At 37.9% G+C, this 26,620-nt stretch overlaps 2 protein-coding genes and 1 long non-coding RNA gene across 10 annotated transcripts in view; 2 read left to right on the forward strand and 1 right to left on the reverse strand.

Moving 5' to 3' along the window:
* The window catches only part of efhb (EF-hand domain family, member B), a 106,658-nt gene extending 89,535 nt beyond the window's left edge, over positions 1 to 17,123 (forward strand). Inside the window, exon 14 of the transcript XR_014200696.1 lies at positions 16,962 to 17,123. The gene's annotated coding sequence lies outside the window, so the exon portion shown is untranslated. The remainder of the gene's footprint in view (positions 1 to 16,961) is intronic.
* Positions 1 to 17,879, reverse strand: part of LOC309484019 — a 45,787-nt gene extending 27,908 nt beyond the window's left edge. The window contains exon 1 of the long non-coding RNA XR_014200710.1: positions 17,726 to 17,879. This is a non-coding gene — a long non-coding RNA (uncharacterized lncRNA). The remainder of the gene's footprint in view (positions 1 to 17,725) is intronic.
* satb1b (SATB homeobox 1b) overlaps positions 1 to 24,641 on the forward strand; it is a 67,502-nt gene extending 42,861 nt beyond the window's left edge. For all 8 annotated transcript variants that reach the window (XM_082150073.1, XM_082150074.1, XM_082150072.1 and 5 more), the window contains 2 exons: positions 17,887 to 18,093; positions 22,092 to 24,641. In XM_082150073.1, the coding sequence (XP_082006199.1) occupies positions 17,887 to 18,093; positions 22,092 to 22,643 (759 nt within the window). In that variant the 3' untranslated portion in view covers positions 22,644 to 24,641. The remainder of the gene's footprint in view (positions 1 to 17,886; positions 18,094 to 22,091) is intronic.
* The last annotated feature ends 1,979 nt before the right edge of the window (positions 24,642 to 26,620 follow it).

Genomic DNA, 26,620 nt, shown 5'->3' on the forward strand with positions numbered 1-26,620 from the left:
GAGAAGGGTGGAGGAGAGAAAAGACAACCGGGGCATTTATTCCAGTAAGATTGTGGTATAAAGTGCTGGTTTGAGAGAAAAGAGCCCCCTCTCTGTGTATCTCTCCAGCCCTGCCTGAGCCTGTGTGCTTCATTCATGGCTGGTGTGAATGTGAATTGAGCAGCAGATAAGAACTGTGCTAATTACGCAGCTGAGAAAGGGGCCTGGGAGAGCACTTATCTCCGGCTCCATCTCGTAATGTGCGCTCCCCGGGCAGCTGGTCCCCCTCCTTCCCGTTCCCAGCCCCCCACACACACACACACGGGGCCCGCGGGGCCGACGGCTCAATGACCGGCCGGTGCCGAGTGCCGATGCCGAACGCGTCGGAATGATGCCGTGTGCGCGTCTCGTGGCGTAATTAGCGCTGGGAAACTCTTGAAATTTGGGCGTGTCCTTTAAAGAATCATGGATTGGTAGGGATGTAATGATACCAAAATTCCAGTAGTCGGTACCGATACCATTAAAATGTTACGGTTCTCGGTACCAATTTCGGTACCACAGCAAAATCTGTTGGAACTATTTTTCTATTTTATTTAACTATAAAAAAAATTAAATAAATTCAATGACTTTATTTATGACGGTTATCATAAGCAAGTAATACATATAAGCATTAAAGGCTACATGCTGTTTAAACGTAAATGTTGCTTATAAAAAAACGTAGCTAAATCCTAATATAATTATTTCTGTCAATTTCTTCAAGTTAAACCGAACTTTTATTTTGACGGGTTGCCGTGAAGACCTTTGAGTTTCTGTGTGTGTGTGATATGACGATAGTTTTTTCTCTAATTAAATGGTAAAATGCTCATGAAGTGACTCTAAGAGCGGCTCTGGAGATGAATTTCATCATGTCATCATATCGTGAGGCAGCAGAGACTCGTGCTTCAGTGTGTGTGTGTGTGTGTGTGTGTGTGTGTGAGGTAAATGAAACAGACAGTCAGTGCTCCAAGTAAAAAAGTTAGTCTGGAGCCCCGCGCTTAGATAAAAACACGGAAGCGACTTAAAGCAGCTCCTATTAGTGGGTCCCGAATATACCCGGTACTACAGAAATGCTGGTATCGTCACATTTTCAGTACCGACTCGGTACCGAAGTACCGGTACTTTGACAACACTATGGATTGGTATCGGCCAGAATAAAAAAATAAAAAATAAAAAATGCTGATTGGGACGATTTAGTTTAGTTGTTCATGAGGACAAGTGATCATTCTTCCTTGAAAATATGCAATGGTTGAAACTACATTTCCCATCATTCTCTGTAGATTCACATGAATGCTCAAACACACTGATAAAGTTAGGAGAACAATAGGAGTGCAGTGAAATGAAATGCCAAAAGTGCTGGCCTTTTAATGTGCATTTCTATGCGACGTAAGATTGTTGTTTGTCAGAATGTAGAAAAGCATTTAAAATGCATTGTTTGTTTTGATTGAAGTCGGATTTATGATTTCTGAAATGCATTGGAGGACACTTTAAAATAAGGTCTCATTAGCTAGTGTTAACACTGAACAACTGCTCATTGTTAGTTCATGTTTACAGGTTATACAAATTTGGTTAAAATAAAAAAAAATGGTTGTAAACATGGAATTTATAGTTTAATGTGGAACGTCAGGGAATTTTGTAAAATGGGTGAATAAATCATAAGTAGGGGCTGTAAACTTAATCAAATCACGATCTGGACTAGTGTCTGTGAATATTAAAGCTTGAAACGACTGCTGTTGAAATATGTGCATGATCTGCATGTCTCTTGTCTACTACACATATTTGGGGGGAAATAAAACCGGCCCTAATGTGAGCTCAGGTCCGTTAAATATGAACAGATACAACTTTTGATTTTAATGATCTATTAGTAAATGTTGAAATTAAGAAATTAAGAAAGTATTTTGTTATCTAAGGGTGTGTTCACACTCGGCGTGTTTGGTTGGATTAAAACGAACTCTGGTACGATTTGCTCTGTTAGTGCGGTTCACTTGAATGAGTGTGAACGCAGCCGTCTGAACCCTGGTGACTGCAAACAAGCGGACCGAGATGATGAAAACATGAGTCTCGATCCGCTTCCAAACAAACTCTGGTGCGGTTCGAATGAAATATGAACACAATGCGGACCAAAGACACGTGAACGAACCAAAAACAGGACATGATGTCAGAAGATGCGCCCCTAAAAAGGACAGATGGTCAAGCATACATGATTTTTTTCTCTCGTTATAGTCGAGATGTTGCCCATCACAGTTCAGTTCAGGCGTCAGATCCGTGTCTCCTCGCAGCGGATCTTCATTTGGTCTGCGTCGCCACTGTTTTGACTCCTTTTACACATTTTACAATCTCTTCTCAGCTGGTCAAAATACCATCATATGTGACCCTGGACCACAGAACCAGTCACATGGGTCAATGTTTTTGAAATTAAGATTTATACATCATCTGAAAACTGAATAAATAAGCTTTCCATTGATGTGTGGTTTGTTAGGATAGGACAATATTTGGTCGAGATACAACTATTGTAAATCTGGAATCTGAGGATGCAAAAAAATCGAAACATTGAGAAAATCTCCTTTAAAGTTGTTCATTAATGTACTCGATTGTGCAGCATTCACTCACACAAATACATGTTTTATATATTTACGCCAGGAAATTTACTAGATATCTTCATGGAACATGATCTTTACTTAATATCCTAATGATTTTTAGCATAAAAGAAAAATCGATAATTTTGACCCATACAATGTATTGTTGGCTATTGCCACAGATATACCAGTGCGACTCGAGACTGGTTGTGTGATCCAGGGCCACATATGTAGTTACACGCATACAATGAGCGCATTTAGTCCATAACACAGCATTGTTTGGATGGTCAGTAAGTTCTGTCGCAAAATATACATAATAAAAGCCAACCGATCAGGTTGTGAACACATCCCTGTGCCTTTAAGGTTCGGTGTAAAATGACAATGGGAACGCTGAGCAGACCAGGACTCAATGTTCTGAACCGAACTTCAAGTCTGAACCATAGACTGTAAAATAATACGGACGTAGTGTCGGTGACGTCACCCGTAGTGTTTCTGAAGAGCATTTTTGAATCCCAAAGTGGGCGGAGCCGGCCGTCGCCATCTTGGCAGCGTCACTCCCGGATAAACGAAAATGGGCAGAGGCGGATTAGCTGAGGTGACGTGACGCTAACAGACAGCAGACGAACGGCTAGTAGTGACATCAGCGGCAATCCACCTGTCACTCAAGTGGCCACGCCCTTAATTATGCAGAACTTTAAGGCTTAATATAATTTAAACGGATGAGTTATAAAAAAATGTGCCCCCTTCACAGTCGTCATGAAGGGCTAAATTAGCTATATAGACCAAAACCACTTTTTGTACCAGGCTGTAAACACATGTTTTCTGCTGTAAAGTTTTGGAGCCTGTCTCTAGTGGCCAGTCGATGAATTGCAGTTTAAGTCACACTTGGATTCAAGAGACCGGAAGGTTGCCGCTTGGTCTGAACATATATAGTAGTAAACTATATTACCCTAATATAGTAAACAAATGGAACCTTATTGCAAAGTGTGACCACCAACTGTGTGTGTTTGTTGGTCCTGGACGGCGTGTCCCTGCGAGGCGTTGTGCCGTATGCTTATGGTTATCTTGCGTGGCGTGTCGGATTCATTCAGTGCAGGAATCCTCTGCCCGAATCGGAGGTAGCTCTATCCGCAGCACACGCTAGAGATCTGGCACCGGATCCGGGTTTGGCTTCCGACACCACGGCGCTCCAGAACCGGCCCAGATCTAACCTCCACGAGAGCGCTCGTCCCCTGGCCTTTAAAAGCTGCAAACACTAGTTTGAGGGGGTTAAAGAGAACCGTCGCATGTGTGTGTGTGAGCGTGTGTACCTGCTTACTCATGTAGCTGTGTGTACGGTGTGTGTGTGTGTGTGTGTGCTGTTTACTGGGGGATGGGCACTGGATCGGAGCCATGCCGTCCCCCTCTCTGGGCACACATCCATACAGGACGAGAGTGCCAGGCTTTATCTATTTGGTGGCACTTTCATATTCCGAGTAGCATTTCAATTAATTTCTCCTCCTGCACCACAGAAAGACCAGCGTTTGTGCAGCCTGTAGACCGAAAACCAAAAGCAGAAACTGTTCATTTGTGCGCTCGACGTTCAGTGCGGTGTTCGAGAAATCCTGATGTTTTGGAGGTGAACACGAGCTTAGTGATGAATTCTCCTCCTTCTGTTCTTCAGTGCAGGAGATTCTCACCCGGTTTGTTGTGCAAATGTCATTTTTATTCGAAGTATCATTCATATGGTGCATGTTACAAACCTAAGTTAATGTAGCGCTGGATCACAATCGCTTTTCTTACATAATAATATAATGCAGTATTGTTGAAAAGTTTGGGAGTGGTAAGATTTTTATGGTTTAAAGATTTAAGAATTTTTCTTTCTTTTTAAAAAATATTTATAATATTTATTTATTCAAAAATACAGTAAAATTCTGAAATATTATTATAATTTAAAATAGCTGTTTTCTATGTGAATATATTTTGAAATGTAATTTATATCCTGTGATCAAAGCTGAATTTTCAGCATCATTACTCCAGTCTTCAGTGTCACATGATCCTTCAGAAATCATTCTAATATGATGATTTGAAGCTCAAGAAACATTTATGATTATTATCAGTGTTGAAAACAGTTGTGCCGCTGCTTCATATTTTTCTGGAAACTGTGATACATTTTTTTTCAGGATTCTTTGATGAATGGAGAGTTCAGAAGAACAGCATTCATTAAAAATAGAATCTTTTGTTACATAATAAATCAGTTGAATTCTTGCTGAATAAAAATAGTGATTTCTTGATTTTTATTTCATTTTGTTTTATTTTTAACATTTTAAGCGTACTGACCCCAAACTTTTGAATGGTTGAATAAAATGCAGAAAGTTCATTTAAGTTTAATGAAAAATTATGAATACAAATATTTAACATATAATTTGGGAAAAAACATGCATTGGTGAGTCATTCACAGTAAGAGCAGGAACGAGTGTTACGTAAACGAGTGCAGTTTCGGTTTCATGCTGACTTGAATACGTAGGTTTAGAGGTCTGTTATCCCTAACTCTGACTATGAGCAATAGTAGTAGTGACGTATGACTTAGCAAACACCACTAATACAGACATGACAGCGCTGAACTGGCAGTCAGAGAGAATAGAGAGAAGAAGGGCATTATGGGAGTTGTGCTGACACCCTGTGATGGTGAATACAGTCACGGCCCCTGTTGTCAGATGACAAGCCCTTCAGAACCCAGAGCCATTCCCTCAGAGTGACCTGTCTCTCTCTCTCTGTCTGCCTGGGTGTCTCTCGCTCTCTCTCTCTCTCTCTCTCTGTCTGCCTCGGTGTCTCTCGCTCTCCTGGAAGAGGCTGTGGTAATTAGCAGGGCTCTAATGAGACAGAATGTCAGTGATCTGCCGCAGTACAGGGGGGCAGGCGATAGGCCGGTGTGTGTGTGTGTGTGTGTGTGAAGGGGGGGTAGAGGAGGCTGTGCCATCTGTCACTGAGCGCCTGGCTCGCTGCTCTCGAGGGGGGCAACAGTGGGTCGCGAAAAAGAGAGAGAGAGAGATATTAAAATGTGCAGGATAGACAGTGTAGATCAATACAAAATTGTAATTGTAATTTTAGCTGGTGGCCGCCCGATATATCGTTCATTTGCAGATATTTGGCTATTCTGAGATCATAACCATGGCTTGTCGATTGATTAACAGATTCGGTATCTCCCCCTCATGCTATTTGCACTGCCTTGCCAACATAATAACCTCAGCATTTATTAAGCATTCTAATGATAACATTTCTGGATTTTTAAAAAAGTTTTTGATTCAATATTGTATTATTTATTTATTTATTTTTACACTTTAAAAAGTAAAATATATAAACATACTGTAAGTAAATAACTAAATTAACTTTACATTTAATTTGAAACAGGAAATGGAAGAAAATATCAAATAAATAAAAATATTTAACAAGTAAATAAAAACAAATTATAAAAAAAATATTTTAGCCATTTTATAATGTATTATTTATTTATTTATTTTTACATTTTTACACTTTAAAAAGTAAAATATATAAACATACTGTAAGTAAATAAATACATTTACTTTACATTTAATTTGAAACCAGGAAATGGAAGATAATATCAAATAAATACAAATATTTAACAAGTAAAAAAATAAAATAATTAAAAATATATATTTTAGCCATTTTATAATGTATTTTTTTATTTATTTTAACATTTTTACACTTAAAAAAATAAAATATATAAACATACTGTAAGTAAATAAATAAATAAATAAAACATAAAATGGCTCAAATAATTTTTTTATTTACTTTTTTATTTGATATTATCTTCCATTTCCTGGTTTCATTTCCTGGTTTCAAATTAAATGAAATTATATATTTAAAAAAAAATCAGCATTATACTCTTGCATTATACATATACAGGATTTAATTGGTTACCATTCAATTCTATTTTGCATACGTTTTTGTGTGTGTGTGTGTATATATATATAATTAAATTGTATTAGGTAATGCATTGGTCATCGGCTAACCTGCGGTCCGAATGACAACATCAGTCTTTCTCCTCCAGGAAAACGACAGACATCATCATCCTGCTCTCAGGGGTGTTGTCCAGGTTTTTGTCTGGTGAATTGAGACTTTTCCTGCAAATCATAGTTCAATGCTGTGATGTAAACTAAAGAATATATGGACTCAATTCACATTTCACATAGAAACGGTATCGTCATCATAGTATGTTCAGCTTCTATAGTGGTGAACGGGAGACGACTAATACATTTTTATTTTTTTCATGTTTGCTCCGATAGCGTTAAGACAAAATCCATGATAGTGTTTTTATGACTTTCCAAAAATAGGGCTAATAGTAGAAAGAGAGGGCAGATGTAAATTCATCAACTGCATTTACTTTCATTACGGCACGAGAACCCAAAGCCGGATGCAAATGAAATTACGCTCCTATAGGGAAGATCGGTCCTCCCTCTTCCTGAACTCCCGGCCCCTATAGATTCACAGAGAATATATATTTTTCATTATCGTGCTTCATTTTGAAGAGTTGTTTGTTTGCGGTTATGAATTCGCAGTCTCCCAGGGGCGTGTGTGTGAGACAGACGGGAGCGCCGGGCCTCGGAGAGCGGAAATAGGGCCATGACTGTTTATTAATTGATTTATTTATTTATCTGGCTGCCTGGTTATTAGGTTGCCTGGGAAACAGCTGCAGTTCCCCTGTATTATTAAAGACACAATATTCGTGAACCAGAAACCAGATGTCTGGGAAATTAATTCCGCGTCTGATTTATCACAGCGCTCTCTTCCGAACGAACCTTTTTCCTTGTCGTTTAACGGATTGGGTTCTTGTTCCTGTTGCGGTGACCAGCGTCTTGTCTTTCTCTTGCTTGTTCTCCATCTGTTAGCTCTCTCTCTCTCTCTCTCTCTGCATGTAAGGTAGTGTTAGAGGTGGCCCGGTTTCTCTCGTTCTCCTCTGTCAGACCACACAGGGCTTGTTCTGAGGCCCATTCTCGCTAATCTGATCAGGCAGGCAAATACGCCGGGAAAAGCGGCTTTAATGATCCCCCTAATTACCTCAAGTCAATACCAACTGTATTATTAGACTCCGGGAAAATATTCCATTAGGGTCCCCCCCGTGGGACTCCCCGCACGTAGCGATGTCACGCGCCGCGCGCCCCCATGCTTGTAATTAATTTTATTTACACACGCAGGAATGCACAAGGTCGCACCTGCAGCCCGGAGCCGCCTCGCCCGGCCCCCGACTCGCCCGCTTAATCAGATCTGTCATAATTACCATTCTGCATGCTTCTGACACACGCTGAGAAATATTTCAATTTAACTGCAGCCAATGGCAGCGCCAGAAAGCCTTCGCCCACGGCGTACAGAGGCGGACCGGACCAGCTCTCCTTTCCCTGCTCTATTCTCCCTTCTTTTGGACATGCATTGTCCCATATATGTGACCCTGGACCACAAAACCAGTCTCGAGTCGCACTGGTATATCTGTGGCAACAGCCAACAATACAAAATTATCGATTTTTCTTTTATGCCAAAAATCATTAGGATGATTTTAGTAAAGATCATGTTCCATGAAGATATTTAGTAAATGTCCTACCGTAAATATATAAAACATGTATTTCTGTGAGTGAATGCTGCACAATCGTGAACATTAATGAACAACTTTAAAGGAGATTTTATCAATGTTTCAATTTTTTTTGCACCATCAGATTCCAGATTTACAATAGTTGTATCTCGACCAAATATTGTCCTATCATAACAAACCATACATCAATGGAAAGCTTATTAATTCAGCTTTCAGATGATGTATACATCTCAATTTTAAAAAATGTACCCATGTGACCAGGGTCACATAAGTCCGTTTGTTGCTAATGGCCGAGCAAGTTTGGCACCTTTTACTCACACTTGTGACCACCGTAGACATTGATGAGAATGATTTGATGTTTCTGATGCTGCTCTGAAGCGCTTCATTACGCTCTGCTTTGTTTGATGTTAGGATGACAAAGTTTAAAGAGTTTTTGCTTGCTCTGTCTCAGCGGTCGATCAATGCTCGTCAATGTCAAAATGAATGAGATGGCCAATCAGGTCAAAGAAGGCGGTGCTTACTGTTCACAAAAGACGAATGCGAATTTCGACGCTTTAGTTTAAATAGTTAAAGAATGCGTGAATAATAGTCAAAGTAGCATATTTAATATTTGACCGCTGATTTGCGATAGAAATGTTAAACAGTGATATCCAGCGACGCAAATTGCTTGACTTTTTTCAATGAAATTTTGACTTTTTGATTTGAAAACTTCTTGCGTTTCTGACATGCACACAATCATTCTTATTTGTATGTGCAAATATTTTCAATTATTTGCTAATAGTTACTGCACACTCCCACAATTAGACCCTGGAGCTTCTTTTACCGTTCCTGTTTCTTTTTTCCTCAAGTCCCTTTTAATCCTTTAATTATTTAATTAATTACAGTTTGTAAAATTATGATATCAATTATCCATACAACTTGTGAACTTCATTTAGTTCACAAGTTGTATGGATAATTTATATCATAATTTGATGTCATAATGTCTTCTGAAGTCATTTGATTATTTTAGAAAAATCTTTTAATTTAAACGTATACATTGCTATAATAATAACGAAGGGCTAATTGCAGGATATATCACAGACTATAATATAGCCTGTATTTTACACGTTCATTTCTGTGGTTAACACTTTCTGTTTAACATGTTAAAAAATATTTAACATAATTGACGCAGCATCCATTTTTCCGTGGCATTCTTTGGCTAGCTTTACAGTATATGATCGCTCTATCTGGTCTGTATGTAGGCCTATCCTATGATCAGCCAATCATTCATTCAAGGGCTTTTAAACCATTTAAGACGCAGAAGAGAACGCAATCACACACACCAAAAACATGCGCACAGAAAGCCGCTTCTCAAAAAGCTAATGATTTAAAAAGTCTGGGAGATGTGTTTGAGATTGTGAGGTCAGGTCTTAAAGTGACAGTAGCCTAATAAACCTGCTGGAGTTTTTCATTTCATTTTAATCAAACAACAAAATACAAAGAGAAAATCAATGTCAATGTAAAATCTCTCACTGCTCTCGACTGAATAACTATATATATATATATATATATATATATATATACATATATAACAATGTTAAGTTGAACAGCTATATTTACTGGTTTTATCCTTAGCCTTTATCCTGGCCTTCATTCATAGTACTTAGTAAAAAGGGTTCAATGTGAAATGATATATTACAATATAAAATACATGTTAGGTTGTAAGGTTAGGTGCTGAAAAATGTGTTTAAATAGTTATTCTTTTAATCGCTTGACAGTGCTTATATCCACACACATGCACATATTTAGTTGCATTGTATTAAACCGGGTCTACCTCGATGATCCTGCGCTATATTTGACCAACGTTCAGCAACTGAAGTTCCTCAGACGCTTCGAAAGCTTGATATATTTTTGCTGTTTTAAAGCAAACTTGTACATTAATTAATTAAGAGTGCTGTTGGAGCTGACATGTACAATTTGCAGGTTTTTTGCAGTTTTAATCTATAATTCAATAAGATCAGGCATGATTTATCTGCTTAATTACTCTCTGATATTAGCAATTAAACTCCAGCTTTGAATTAAATCTCAATCACACACTTCTAATTGATGGACTAGCGTTTTCTCATAGGTTGTGTGTGTGTCGAGGGCTCCTTGCAGGCTCACTGCTCTTTGTTTAAATTGATGCAATAAACCCGGGTCTGTTTTTGTGTGTTTGTTTGTTTTCTTTCATATTTCTTGGAAATGTTGACCTAGTTACGGGCCACCAGATAAGACAGGTCCGGCTTTTTCCATGCAAATATTTCATAGACAAAGTTATTGACATTGCATGAAGGTGTTTTCAGTTATTTTTGGGTACAGTTGTTTGTCAGTCAAGCTTAGTCACATAGGAGGTTAGTATCAGAGAATGTTTGTATAATGCATCGTATAGATATTAATAATGTGCGTTATATCTTTTCATAAATAATTGTAACCAAAGTTAAATGCATTATAATAGTTACAGATTCCAAGTTGTTTGTTTTGTAATGTGTTTTAATACTTTCTAATGGTGTGTTCAATGAATTAATGTATTATAACTGTGGTTACAATTATTCATGTAGGCCAAACAATGCATTATGAGGTGCATTACAAGGCATAACTAATGCATTAAAATAATGCATCATACATGAAGGCTTTAAGTAAAGTGTTTTAAAAAGATTTTCTGAAAGTGCACACAATGTTTACAATTTGACACTTTTAATATTTCTAATGCACTGACTAGAACTATCAAGAAATCTAGAATCTGTGGCCGCAGTGTAATTTCCAGAAACGTATTAATGTTGTCACGCATGTTGTTTAGCAGGTTTCTTAAAGGCGCGCATGTAACAACCCCTTTGTCTCTGTCTAGAGATGTCTATATAGATGGATAGACAAACAGACGGGCGTTATTGATCCCCGAGGGGAATTTTTCATTAAAAAAAAACAGCTCTATACATTCACATGTTGCAATCAAACAAGACAAGATGAAACACGTAGCCTTACATATGTTGAGAAACATGAACGTGCTAAACAATATCTTCATTTAGCCACGTGAGAACTCTTCTCTGGTTAGTTTTGTGATTCCAGATCAAAGCAACAGTTCGATAGCCTGGAAATCCAGACCTAAATCTAAAAGATTAACGGTCTGGCATCGACTAATGAAACTCGGCCAGCTCGAGGGGCGGCACCAAGCATGTGTTTGAAAATCTCACTGCACGCAATTGGATAACACTACGACCAATCACAAACCCCATACGCTTAGCTACCAGCGGAGCTAACTGGTAGATTAGACTCTTGCCGTATCCGGTCGGCAAAACAGCAAAAACGTCCTTCTTGCAAAGGAAGGATTCGAGCGGCGTCTTCTGTTCCTCTTTTAGATAAAAAGCCAAGTCTAACTCGTTCATTGTAGCGGCCAAAGCCGTTTCAAACAACTGGTGTTCATCCATAGCCATCAATGTTTACTAATGACTTCGACGTCACAGCGCTGTCGTCATCTCGCCTCTGGCCCGCCTATATCAGATAACCCCATGTGATTGGTGCAGCTCAGATCGAGGGGCATATTTAATGAGCATCATTACTAGACACCAGAGTAACTCGCTGAGCAAATTCAACTTGTGCTCTCGCGAGAACTCTGGATTACCAGGGTAACAGTTCGAGGGGGATCAGTGCTGTTAATGGTGTAATGGCACAGACGCTCTCCATCGCCCCCTTGAGCTGGGACGTTAGCTAGTGTTTGCGAGGCATGAAATATGTTTGTAGCCTGAGGATGAAGGCATGAGGAGTGTTTGCTTGACCACATCTGTGGAGAACGGATGTGTTTCTGTGTGTGTTTAGAGTTCATCTGGGGCTCTGGCCTCGTTTTCTCTTCCTCCACGCCAACACCATTTGAATAAATACTGGGAGCCAGTCGATTTGCATAGTAAGATATCCAAAAAGGCAGTCCGTTCTCGGCCTATTTTTGGTCTGTTTTTTGGGGTTTTGCTTATTGTTGCAGAAGATTCACATATGCTGTGCGAACGCATTAATATATTTCAGCCAACAGATGGACTTGACGCGCATACGGCGGGTCCAATTCCTTCACTCGTACATCCGCAAACCCCACACGCGTTCGCTCGCAGACGAGAACAGGTTTGAACATACTGTATTATCTTTTGAATTGATCTGCATGACACTGTCTGCCAAAGCTGAGCCGGTGCCAGATTCAGGAGGGCGGTGGAGAAGGAAACAATAATGCTTTGTCTGTTGAACACTGAAGCCCTCTGCCTGACATCAAGATGTTTGTTTCTCGCTTTTGTTTTTACTTCGACGCGCTCAAGGCTGAAGCCATAACAATGGATTAGCATCTTTATTTAAAGACAATGGAAAGGAGTGAAAAAGAAAGCATGGCTGTTTAACATCTGCCCCCAGACTGCGGTTTCTGACAGGCGTCCGTGTGAGCGACAGTCCAGGAGTTTGTGTGTGTGTGTGTGTTTAATGGAGACCGTATCTCTAGCCAAACTTGCTGACTTGTTTGAGAAAGGCAGTGGACGATGCGATGACTGATAAGCGAACGGTCGTGTCGGAGAGAGGGCAGAGCACTGATCTGGAGACAGCGCTGACAGAGATATCAGCTGATCGGACATCAGCATTTACATAATATACAAACTATATAGTGCGCAAGATTAGGATTAGTGCGTCTCAACTATAATATTGACATAGTGTCCGGAAGGTTTTTTGTGTGTGTAATTTGAGGTATACTGTATGAGAGATATGTATGAAATTATATAGATAAAACATGCATTGTTGACATTTATAATATTTAAAGAACTTTCTCTTTTAACATCTTAAAATATCTTTCAACTATCAATTTTAGTTTTGTAAAAAAAAATCCTATAAGAGAAGGTGATATATTGGTACATGTTTAGTATAATTTTTAAGACAATGCATGCTTTATTTATCTTTATTTTAATATTATGATTTATGATTATGATTACATTTTCTGGCCTTTCAAAATCTTACTCAATTGAGTATCTCCCTCAGAATTGTTTCCTTTCCATTTTCTTCTAGTTATATTAGTGGTATGAAATGTAAATTGATCTGCTCAGATGCTGTTTAATGCCATCGCCCTCACTTGGTACCATAAAAAAAGTGTGATTTGTTATTTAGTTAGAAAGTTTTTGCCCTCTTAAAGTAGCTTGATGGGTCTCTCGACTGTACTTTAAAGGAACACGCCGACTTTTTGGGACTTTAGCTTCTTCACCGGATCCCCCAGAGTTAGATAAGTCCATACATACCCTTCTCATCTCCGTGCGTGCCGTAACTCTGTCTGACGCACCGCTAGCCTAGCTTAGCACAAAGACTGGAGGTAAATGGCTCCAGCTAGCATACTGCTAAATACTGAGTAAATCACTCCGCAGAAGTAGCAGTGCTTCGCCTTCTCAGAATATAGTTCCCAGTATGTATACGGTTAGAAGATGGCTGTGTATCATGTGACCTTGTTATTTGTACACACTGTGACTATGCAAATCACAACATGTAAATAGGAAAATGTTGGCGTTATTTTGTCACTTATTGGGAGCAGTATGCTAGCTGGAGCCATTTACCTCCAGTCTTTGTGCTAAGCTAGGCTAGCGGTGGGTGCGTCAGACAGAGTTACGGCACGCACGGAGATGAGAAGGGTATGTATGGACTTATCTAACTCTGGGGGATTCGGTGAATAAGCTAAAGTCCCCAAAAGTCAGCGTGTTCCTTTAAATGCGTATCAGTAGTTTAAACCACAGCAAGGAAGTTTCCCACAACCTTGTCCAGAACTACTGTAGTCTCTAGTCATTAGACAAGTACACAGTTTTAGTGTGTATTAGAAGTGTATATATGAACTGGGATGCCGGTGGCGATTTGAGACCGGGATGGTCTCAGAGGAGTGTGAGTCCTGGCAGAACGGGGGGAGCGAGGGGACGATAAGGAGAAAATGAGATAATAAAAAGGTGTTGATGGTGCCATGTGACTGTGATGTGCAACTGTCTGGGGCTCCTGAACTCAATCCCAAGGTTATTAATGTGCTCTCTGGCATCTCGGGCAGGGCGAGGGACATAAACGCCACGCTGTTCTCTCACAGTTGTGTCCTGTGCGTGTCTCATTGGCAGCTTGTGACCGCTCGGCCCTCACACACACTGTCCTGCTTAGTTGGGTGAATCTTACGCATGAATTCAGCCATTGTGTGCAAGAGAAATATTTTTATCAGAATGCACCACTGCTATTTATACCTCCAACACAATGGAGGCTCTGGTGGACCCGCTCGTCCCGCACCGCTTGACCCGTCCCACAACCTCACCGTCTCTATGGACGTTTGGGTAACATGCGCTTGTAAAGTTGAGCTGGAATATGTCAAGAACATTTTATGTTCATATTTCACACCAAAAATAAAAATAAAATAAATTTGGCTTAAAGAAAATTAATTAATAAAAAAAAAAAAAAGCTTAAGATTTTATTTTATTTCATTATTTCAATTTTGGTGTGAAATGTGACCTGGAAAGGTGTTTTTCTTTTTCTTTTTTTTTTCCTGAGATTCAGTAGAATCACTACTAGTGAAATCTATCAATTATTTTTATTAGGCAATGAAATGGAAATCAAGTACAGATGCTGAAGTCTCCTGATGTTTAAAAAACAAAACAAACAATATAATAATAATAATAATAAATTTTTTTTTTAATTTGGCTTAATTATCAAATAAAATAAAATCTTAAAGCTTAATTTTCTTTTAACCCAAATGCAATTAAATGTATCAATTAAATTTGACTCAATAATAAAATAAAATGACAAAATAAAATAAAATATATTTTTTTTCCACTTAAATTTGACTTATTAATAAAAGCCATATTTAATAGATTTTTTATTTTTTTTTATTTTGGTGTTTTAGGACAAACATCTGGAGACTACAGCATCTCCATTTGATTTCCATTTCATTGCCTAATAAAAATAAATGAGGGATTTCACTAGTGATTCTTTCATATGGCTACTGGATAAATCTCAAAAAAAAAAAATCTCACATCTCACACCAAAAATAAAACAAATATTTTTTTTCTTTTATTTTTTTAGTTAGTTATTTCATACATTTTTATAATTATAATTATTAATATTTAATTGTATTAGTTATTTAATTATATATTTTTTTAAGTATAATCTTGTGTGTATTTCTCATCTAGAGCTTCAGAAGTGATTGAGACCATTTCTCAATCTGTGTTCAGTTTTGCCAAGATCCCATCAGAAGATCTCATTATGACATTCTCCACATTGTTCTCCTAGCTCTGTACTCTTACTGTACGTCAACTTTTGACTCATTATAAGTCATTTCTATTCCTCAACAAGCATAATGAAACAACTAAGAACTGCTTTAAAGAGCAATTTACTTCTCCTCAGTATGTTTGAACATCATGGCTAGCCGAGCTGTAGTCAGTGTTAGTAATACATGACTAGTTTTGTATCTCCATATCCTTCAATAATGCGCATTATCCTTTATAGTGTTTGACAGAACTGGCCAAACAAATCCTAGTAATGTTCCCGTATGCAGGCCGACTCTGCGAGCGCGCTCTGTTTATGGTAAGACAGTGGAAGAAATGCAATTGGACAAATACAAACGCTTTTTCAGGTCTTCAAGGCCCGGAGAGCATTACACTATCAGTGTGGCTGTCCAATGCTAAACGAGTGTATTGTTGTGTGTGTGTTCTGTAACGCTGCAGCATTAATGCTAATACCTCTGTTGACTCTTTACGGTTTGGTTGCACGGTGATTTTTGTTTCCCGGTGGCTCGTTCTTTGGCTCAGCGGGATTTGTTTGCCGTTTTATCCGCAGATGTTTGATTGAGGATTATTTTACGATAGTGTGCTTAATGGCTGCGATAAGGTGTGTGTTTGTGTGTGTGTGTTTGAACTGTGTTGGGCTACAGACATCACAGCAGGAACGCAGCTCAAATCCCTGCGCCTGCAAATAAAACAAAATGTGACAATAAACGTGGCAAAGGAACAAGGTGAGCTGTGATGAGCCTCTCTCTGGGGCTTTACATGGCTTTCGGGAGGAGCAGGAACATGGGACAACAGAAATGCTGAGTTATCTTTGCCATGCAGCGCTCTGGTGTGGCTCTGGCTTCTGCTCCGTGTGTGTGTGTGTGTGTGTGTGTGTGTGCTGGGTAATCCTGTGGAAATGAAAGGTGCTGCCACACACTGGCCTGGAGATTACAGCATCACGTTTGTAAGTGTGCCAGGACTCAACTGCTGGAAACACTCTTTTCCTTTCCTAAAACTAGCGTTTCACTGCTAGTTATATTAGGAATGTGAATTATAGGAATTTAATGGGGACCTATTATGCCTTTTTACATGTTCAACTCTCTTTAGTGTGTAATGTTGCTGTTTGAGCATGATAGAGTTCTTCTCTATATCAGAGTCAGTGTTTCTGAACTCCTGAAACGCCTCCATTGTAGTCTTGAGTTTCTTCCGGGAACGAACACGTCACAATATTCCTCATTATAATAATTAATGCGCAGAATAAAGGGGCGGGGCCTGGTTGAGTTAGTTAGTAGTGTGTTAAACTGGCGGTTATGGTAAGGGGCGGGACATTTCCCAAACACACTCGAAGCGCTCGACCAATCACAGCACACTGCTCCAGCCGACCAATCAGAGCACAGTGTGCTTTTCAGAAGGCGGGGCTTCATAGAGACAGGAACTAAACAGAGCGTTACTGACAGACTGGGAAGAGAGGAGCCGCAACAATGGAGAATATGAGGAGAATAATAAACATTCAAGCTGGAAAACCTGTTCTAGTAGAGCCTGAAAACAACATCAAGACTGTAAAAAAGGGCATAAAATGGCCTCTAACGGTTCTGAATCATTTTCAAGTTCCTTAACAATTCAATTAATGATTATTGTTGTACATTGTTCAGGAAGCAACCACTCTCTCAAACTATGTACTAAACAAAATCATCAAATTTTTTTTAGCATATTTACATTTTTAAATGGTTGAACTGAATTAGTTCTAAAGTTGAGTGAGAAGTTATTATTCTCATGAATATAATGTTCTCTGTGTATGTAATAATATAATGATTAGAATCCTAAAAAGTGTGTATATAAACATATATATATATATATATATATATATATATATATATATATATATATATATATATATATCAAAAAAGCCTAATGTTAAATAAAAATAAAATGCTATAAAAAAAAACTTCAAACTTCGTGGTCAGTAAGATTTTGCTTTAGAGATTTTTATTAGTCAAGGATGCATTAATTGATCAAAAGTGGCAGTAAATACATTTATAATGTTACAAAAGATTCTATTTCAAATGAATGCAGTTCTTTTGAACTTTCTATTCATCAAAGAATCCTAAAAATAAATATTTTCACAGTTTCCACTGAAATATGAAGCAGCAGCACAACTGTGTTCAACACTGATAATAATCATAACTGTTTATTGAGCATCAAATCATCATATTAGAATGATTTGTGAAGGATCATGTGACACTGAAGACTGGAGTAATGATGCTGAAAATACAGCTTTGATCACAGAAATAAATTACACTTTACTATATATTCACATAGAAAACAGCTGTTTTACATTATAATAATATTTCACAATATTACTGTGTTTTTGATCGAATAAACTCAGCCATGGTGAGCAGAAGAGATGTCCACAAACATGAATAAATCTGAGGTGTGTGTTGTGTGTTCTCTCCTGCAGGGTTGGCTGTGTGAACTCCTGCGCTGGAAAGAAGACCCGTCCCCGGAGAACCGCACACTCTGGGAGAACCTCTCCATGATCCGCCGGTTCCTGAGTTTGTCCCAAATGGAGCGTGATGCGATATATGAGCAGGAGAGCAACGGAGGACAGCAGCACCATGTGGACAGACCACCTCACCTGATGCATGTGCCCACAGACCCCCTACAGGTCAGTCTCACACACACACACACACACACACACACACACACACACACACACACACACACACACACACACACACACACACACACCACAGACCCCCTACAGGTCAGTCTCACACACACACACACACACACACACACCACAGACCCCCTACAGGTCAGTCTCACACACACACACACACACACACACACACACACACACACACACCACAGACCCCCTACAGGTCAGTCTCACACACACACACACACACACACACACCACAGACCCCCTACAGGTCAGTCTCACACACACACACACACACACACACCACAGACCCCCTACAGGTCAGTCTCACACACACACACACACACACACACACACACACACACACACACACACACACACACACCACAGACCCCCTACAGGTCAGTCTCACACACACACACACACACACACCACAGACCCCCTACAGGTCAGTAACACACACACACACACACACACACACACACACCACAGACCCCCTACAGGTCAGTCTCACACACACACACACGCACACACACACCACAGACCCCCTACAGGTCAGTCTCACACACACACACACACACACACACACACACACACCACAGACCCCCTACAGGTCAGTCTCACACACACACACACACACACACACCACAGACCCCCTACAGGTCAGTCACAACACACACACACACACACACACACACACACCACAGACCCCCTACAGGTCAGTCACAACACACACACACACACACACACACACACACCACAGACCCCCTACAGGTCAGTCACAACACACACACACACACACACACCACAGACCCCCTACAGGTCAGTCACAACACACACACACACACACACACACACACACACCACAGACCCCCTACAGGTCAGTCACAACACACACACACACACCACAGATCCCCTACAGGTCAGTCACACACACACACACACACACACGCACACACACACACCACAGACCTTCACTTAACACCAATGTAAACCAGGCTGTGTTTAGTCCTAGATCATGTCATTTCCCTAACACTCCTTTCAAAACTATTTTATGGAGTTTCTTCGGCTGGTATATGAGTGTGTTATTAAAGTCCCCCTGTAGTCAATCATTCCTTAAAACTCATCTTTGATCACCAAAATTACATGTTTACTTCATGCCTTAAAATATCTTGAATGTAACTCGACACCCTTGCCTCATTTAGTATGCGCGGTTCTATGAATATGCAAATGAGCCCCGCCTCCACTCACTCACTCAGCTCAGAGATCCACTGGTTGACGATCACACGTTGATCTGATTGGTTACAAGGTAGTTTGTGACGTCAGAAACACCAGCGATTTCAAAGCGTGTGTTTGAGACTGTCTTTGGTTCACTGCAGTTTTAAGGAGGAAATACTCAGCAATGCTGTCGACTTATGAATTTACACATGGTTTGTCTTAAAGCGTATTAAAAACACCATATAGACACATAAACAACATTAAAAACTTGAGTTTCACCACAGAGGGACTTTAAACAACATTACAATCCACTGAACAATCATTCCTGTCAGAAATGAAATACGCCGTTCCCCTGATTAAGACCCAGTTATTTAGCTATTTTTGTTGGAAATTCAATGGAAGAGGGTTTATGTATTAAATAACCATGTGGTAATGCCTTTATTTTTGTTGTATTTTACCAGAAACATGTCTAATTAGGACTCTTCTGATCATTTGAAGTGTGGAGGTTTGCTGTGTAAGCGTAGCCGTCATTAGCATCATCGTTTGTCTGCATTTAGATATTAAGGACAGCTAGCTATTTTGATAAATTCATCACTATTCACAATCTAAATTTAATCACAAAAATCCCCAAGTTCTTGTGGTTACAGCTGCGTATTTGATCAGATATGATTTTGTTTACTCGCAAGCATATGGTCATTCCAAGAAAATATTATGCGGGAAGAAAAACATTTATTCACTTCCATTTTCACCACTTAAGACCCGAGCTTGGCTACTCACATTAGCTAGCATTTACATGTTCATTTTTAACATTTACCACTACACTTTTAAATCAAAAGATGTATCTGATAACATTAGTTAATGCACTGTGAACTAACATCAACAAACAATGAACAATTCTATATATTTTACCCAGCATTAACAGAGATTATTGCACATTGTTAATGTTAGCTAATGCATTAAAAAAATGAGACCTTATTGTTAAGTGTTAACAAGCATTTACATAAACATAAATGCATAAACATAAATGCATAAACATAAATGCATGCTGTGTGATAAAAGAAAGCCATAAAATACAAAATGCTGTACAAAACAGTTTTTTCTTTACCTCTTATTTTACCACTTTTACCTTTTATTTTATTGACTCAAACCAAAAGATCAAATTATCCCTAACAAATGAATAAGTTTGACATCAGTGCAAAAACATCAAATTATGAAACGGGAATCTTCATTATTTGATATATATATGCAATGCTTTTTTTTTTTTTTTGTAATTGACTCGAACCAAAAGATCAAATTATCAAACAAGAATTTTAATTTTATTTATTGTATTTGTAAATGACTCAAACCAGATCAAATTAATAAACAAATGTCTATTTTATTTTATTTTATTTTATTTTATTTTATTTTATTTTATTTTATTTTATTTTATTTTATTTTATTTTATTTTATTTTATTTTATTTTATTTTATTTTATTTTATTTTTAAAAGAAAAGAAAAGAAAAGAAAAGAAAAGAAAAGAAAAGAAAAGAAAAGAAAAGTAAAGCCATAAAATACAAAATGCCGTACATGTGATTTTTCCCTCAGTTAAAGAGTTTTTAGGTGTGACGTGATGCTAAGAATGCAAACACAATCATTATTTCCGTCAGTGTTTGTTTCAGAATGTAAAATTACCCTTCAGCTTTAATGCACTGCATGCCAGTTGTTGACCTTGATGTCTTGTACTTGCTCATGTCCCATTTATTTCTGCCTATTGTATTCCAGTGTCTTTGAAATGTTATCAGGAGACTAGTGCACTTGCAAAAATGTTATCAAGCATTCCGGTTCCCTTTGGGAATGTCCCAGGAAAAGCCGTCTGTATAGTGTATGGAAAGCAGCAGCTGCAGCGACAATGGCCCGAACTCACACACAATGGCACATTTCAGAGCAAATGTGTCATGTGTTTAGATCCATGTGAAAGTGGCCTAAACACAGACACCGATAGCACATCTCTCTCACACACACACACACACACACACCGTGAGTCTGTGTTTACCGTGTTGAGCTACAGCGTTTCAATAGGGCTTGATAAGCAATCAACAGACCGGCTCTGTTAATGTGAATATTCTGATGATAGAGTTCATGTTCATGTTCACGTGTTCTCTCATTAATGAGAGCAGGTAAAGCTGGAAATCCCCACAGAGGAATGAAGAATATCATATATCATCATTTGTTGATCACTGTATGGCTATTTTTGCTGGAAAATCTTTTCATCATCTCCTTTTATTTGATTTATTTTATTATATAATTAATGACTCTAACTTAAAAGTTTAGTTTAGTTTTTAGTTTAGTTTAGTTTTTAGTTTAGTTTAGGTTAGGTTAGTTTAGTTTAGTTTTTATTTTATTTTATTTTATTTTATTTTATTTTTTTTTTTTATTTTTTTTTATTTTTTTTTTTTTATTTTCTATTTTAGTTTAGTTTAGTTTAGTTTAGTTTAGTTTACTTTACTTTAGTTTACTTTAGTTTACTTTAGTTTATCTTTTTTAATTTTTTATTTTATTTACTTTATTATTATTTTTTAATTTTTTTTTATTGTAATGGACTCAAAACCAAAAGATCAAATTATTAAACAACAATGTTTATCTTTTTTTTTTTTTTGGCATAATGGACTCAAACCAAGAGAGAAAATGATTCTTAATAAGTAATAAGTCTGACATCGATGTAAAAATACATTCTTAAGCACTTATGTTCTAAAATGTATATTTCAGAGTGACTGAAACCTTCCCCTGTGTTTCTGTTTTCTCAGACTCATCAACACCCGTCCTCTCAGCTCCAAGCCCAGCCGCCCCTGCCTCACCCCTCTCAGCCTCCGCTGTCCCAGCAGCCCTTGCAGCAGACGGGCCCTCGCCTGCCCCCCCGACAGCCCTCCATGGCCTCACCGGCGGAGACGGAGGACGAGAACCGATGCAAGAGCCGCCAAACTAACCGGATCTCCATGGAGGCGCTGGGGATCCTGCAGAGCTTCATTCAGGACGTGGGCCTGTATCCCGACGAGGAGGCCATACACACACTCTCAGCTCAGCTCGACCTGCCCAAACACACCATCATCAAGTTCTTCCAGAACCAGCGCTTCTACATCAACCACGCCGGCAAGCTGAAAGAGCCCGTGGGATTCCCCTCGAGCATCAACCACAAGGACGAGGGCCTGACGGACTTCAAGGACAGCGAGTTGATGACCGAGCTGGACGAGAGCATTCAGACCAACAACAGCATGTTCTCCGTTAAACTGGAGGAACACCTGGCGAACGAAGCGCACGCCATGGGCCCGGCCCAAACTGAGCAGGAGGCCAAAGAGTGACGGACCTCGACTGTCCCAATCTGAGTCTCTTTCACTCGCTCGTCTGTGTTCCACTGTAAGACTTTTTACACCAGACTGAATAACACACAGATGATTAACTTTCACAGTTTTTTTGTAATGCGTGGATTATTTCACTGTAAAGACTCGTGCATCATTTCAATAATCTGCACACACAAAATGTAAAAAAATTAAATAAATAAAAAATCTTAAAGGAATAGTTCACTCTTAAATGAAGAAAAATCGTTTTTTGAAAACCAGTTTCTTATGAAGTGAATGGTGATTTGGGCTGTCACGCTTCAAACTGCACAAAAGCATTATAAGTAGTCTAGACATAAATAGTCCATACAAACCCATGCTGACCGAAGACACTTTATAGCACAGTAACTGTATATACATGTATAACAGTATGATTATGTTTGCTGGAAATGCAACTTATTTGACTTGATTTTATTTTATTCGTAATGTACTCAGACCTAAAGATTAAATTATTCATAACAAACTAAGTTTGAGATCAGTGCAAAAACTTCAAAATTATTAAACAAGAATTTTTCTCTCTATTTTTATTTATTTTAATTTTTTTAGGATATTTCAAGAAATCAAGTCTGACATCAGTCAAAAACTTGAAATTATCAAACACTCGAGTTCAAATAACCAGAATATCACGGTATGAGTTATTTATATCATATTAACAATATATATATATATATTCACAACATGGTTATCTGAAGTCGCATGAGTGTGTTTATGACGGCCCCAGTTCTCATTCACTTCTATCATGTAGAAATATTCTTCAAAGATCACTTTAAGATGAAATGAGCGTGAGAAATCATGAACTATTCCTTTAAGCGAACGGTATGTTGCTGTGGATATTTGCGACTGCACTTGTTCTCTGTTGTTTTTACACTGATTTTAAAACTACTGGTTTAAAAAAAAAAAAAAAAAAAAAAAAAAAAAGGAAAGTCAATGGAGTTTGATGGACTTTGATGTTTACGTATGTGATGTTAACTGGATTTTTATATAAAAAGAAAAGAAAATGCATGAAATTGGAGACGAGGGGTAGACGGAGGCGTTAGTGCCGAGGTCCCGAGTCGAGCACTGGAATAACGGATCGCTCAGTCTCTGGATCCCTATGACCTGCAGGGAAACCCGGGGAAATCTTATTATTATTATTTGCTTTGAAGAAATATAAATATATATATATATATATATATACATAGACATATATTAATTGTAAAAAAAGTATACAGTCTTAAAGAAACTATGCCAACAAATGCCTTGTACTATATGGCACTGCCGATGTTAGATTATTTTGCAAAACTTTGGTCACTGTAAAATCCTGGAATTCCACAGTTTGAAATGTGAATCACAGCCTCGTTCGGTTCTCATCATCGTCCTGCATTATTTATTGTTTTGCGTTCTGATGTAATTACGTTTTTCGGACTTTCACTTCCGTCATTTGGCGCTTTTCGTTTTACTGATCTTTTTTCTATTTATAAATGTAATTTTGATGGGCAGTAAAATCAGAAGTGTCTTAACGTTTTAAATGGAAACATGTGCTTTAACAGTTGCCTAAAAAAAAGTGCTGTATGTCAAGCAACTCATGCTACGAGCTTCACAATTAATGTTGTATGCAATTTTTACTATCATGCAAATAAGCTTAGGTAAATGACTAACCTATAGACCACCTTAGACAGAAAAACATATGCAATTTGTGTGAAATCGATGTTTGCAATGTGTCTTCCTTTGGTTAACGATCCAATTCAAAGCTATTCCTGTATAAATATGATGTATAAAAAAGTGGTTCTTTTTTTATGAGTTTATTGCAATGAGAACACCAGTTATTTTGTTACGACTGACTGTTTTATAAGTGTTTCTTGGTTTCTTTACGCAGAAATGTTCTAACTAGGAGTGGTTACTGATTGTTAATGACACAATTAAACTGTTTGTATTGTACTCCGGAATCTTTGCGTTAATGTGCATTAAAGAATATCCACAGCGCATGCGCATCAGCTGGTCCTTTCACTACAGTATTACCGTGTGTTTAACGGCAGGTGTTACTGAGATGATCTGCGGTGAATGGAGGTGTGAAGCTGTGAAGTTTCCCAGTGAACTCCAGGTGAAGCTCTGAGACTCATATGGAAATATGTTTTGCACATATGGAGGGAAATCATCAATGACCTCAAAGCATCACAGTGTTGCTTGCAGGCATTTTTAGCGAGAAATATCATTCATTTCTGATTTTTTTCAGGATGAGGGTAAGTTCTAAACCACTGAATATCCAGCAAATGACTATGTTATTAATAACGTCCTTTGTTTTGGCAAACTTTGTATATGCATATGGCAGGAGATGAGCGCAAATGTAGATAACTGTAATATATATAAAACGTGGAAAATACGCAAGTTTGCAGTTTCTGCAGATTGCTGAACTTTCACCACAATCGTTTGTTGTCAGACTGACAGCAGTTTGTTATTATTGCAAGTGGGGAAATAACTGTCTTTTTCTTTTAAAGTATGTGAAGTTTAATATTTTAATGTGTACATTAGCAGGCATCAAATTTCATGAAAATGTTAAATAAAATTCCTTATACCATGGAGGCCCTCGACTGAAATGTGTTCCAATGACGGATTAGATTCTCCTGTTTCTGAATTTTATTTTTTATTTTTTAGATCATAAAGTTTTCACTTAGAAACTGATCTCATATGGTCGCTTGAATGTTCTTAACACAAATGGACAATAAAGAAATGTTCTCCTTATTTTATCACTAACTACTCCTGAAAACAACCTGACCATATAGGCTACTTAATATTTAAATGTTTAGCAAAAACACTGTCACGGGGTAATTAATGTCAACTAAAAACATAAAAATAAAATGTCATTACTTGAAATAATATAAGTAGAAGTTTAGAGGAAGAATAAGTAGAATAAGTTTAAGTAGAAGTGATAAAATAACATAATATAATAAACAACTAAAAATAAAACAACCATCAGATATTTATAAAAACATTTGCAAAATCAGGTAATATTTAAGTAAGTTCCACAGTTCAGATTTCACCTGTGAGATATGAGATACATAAATATACATAAATACAGCACAATATATACTCTATTATTAGAAGAAAAAACAACAGTAAGTCAAACCCAATTGAACAATTCTTTGCATTAGTCCACTTTGCTACTTTAATCATATCCATGCTTTGAGAATACTTCACTCAATATTTGATCTGAAGAGTAAATGAAGAGGTTGTACAACAGGTTGACTCAATGATAGCAGGATTTGGGATTGTGCAACATTACCCATCAGCCCCTGCAGCAGAAACACCAATAAAGTCATTTTGATGTGATCTCTCTGGGAAAATAAGTTCTCTGTCTTCACGAACTCCACGGCCGAAGGGTCCGGGCAACATGAAATCAAACATGACCGTGTAAGACATGTCTTCAACATTGATAATATTAGAAGTGTTTCTTGAGCATCAAATCATCATATTAGAATGATTTGTGAAGGATCATGTGACACTGAAGACTGGAGTAATGATGCTGAACATTCAGCTTTGATCACACGAATAAATTACACTTATATATTCACATATAATGTATGTTGGGTAAATTACTTGTGATATCAATTTTATTAGCATTTATTATCAATTGTTTGTGTCACTAATGTAAAATACTAAAACAACTATAGTATTTAAAATTGTTTTGACAATTTAGTTAAATAATTGAACAACCGATGACAGACAAAGCAGAATAAATGTATTATTTGACTTAGGGCCTATATACAGGCATATGAATGTTTACATATTTAATTTACCATATTTTAATTAAAGATACGTCATAATATCAGTACTAATTCAAATGGAATGATTTCACTCAATTAGCCTACATATTTTAATGAAAAACAAAGATGTCTGAAATGTACATCTAGTTCATGAAATTATTGGATAATAACCCCATGATTACAAGTATGAAAAAAAAAAAT

The sequence above is a fragment of the Leuciscus leuciscus genome, assembly GCF_965113295.1.
Source record: "Leuciscus leuciscus genome assembly, chromosome: 20".
Lineage (NCBI taxonomy): Eukaryota > Metazoa > Chordata > Actinopteri > Cypriniformes > Leuciscidae > Leuciscus > Leuciscus leuciscus.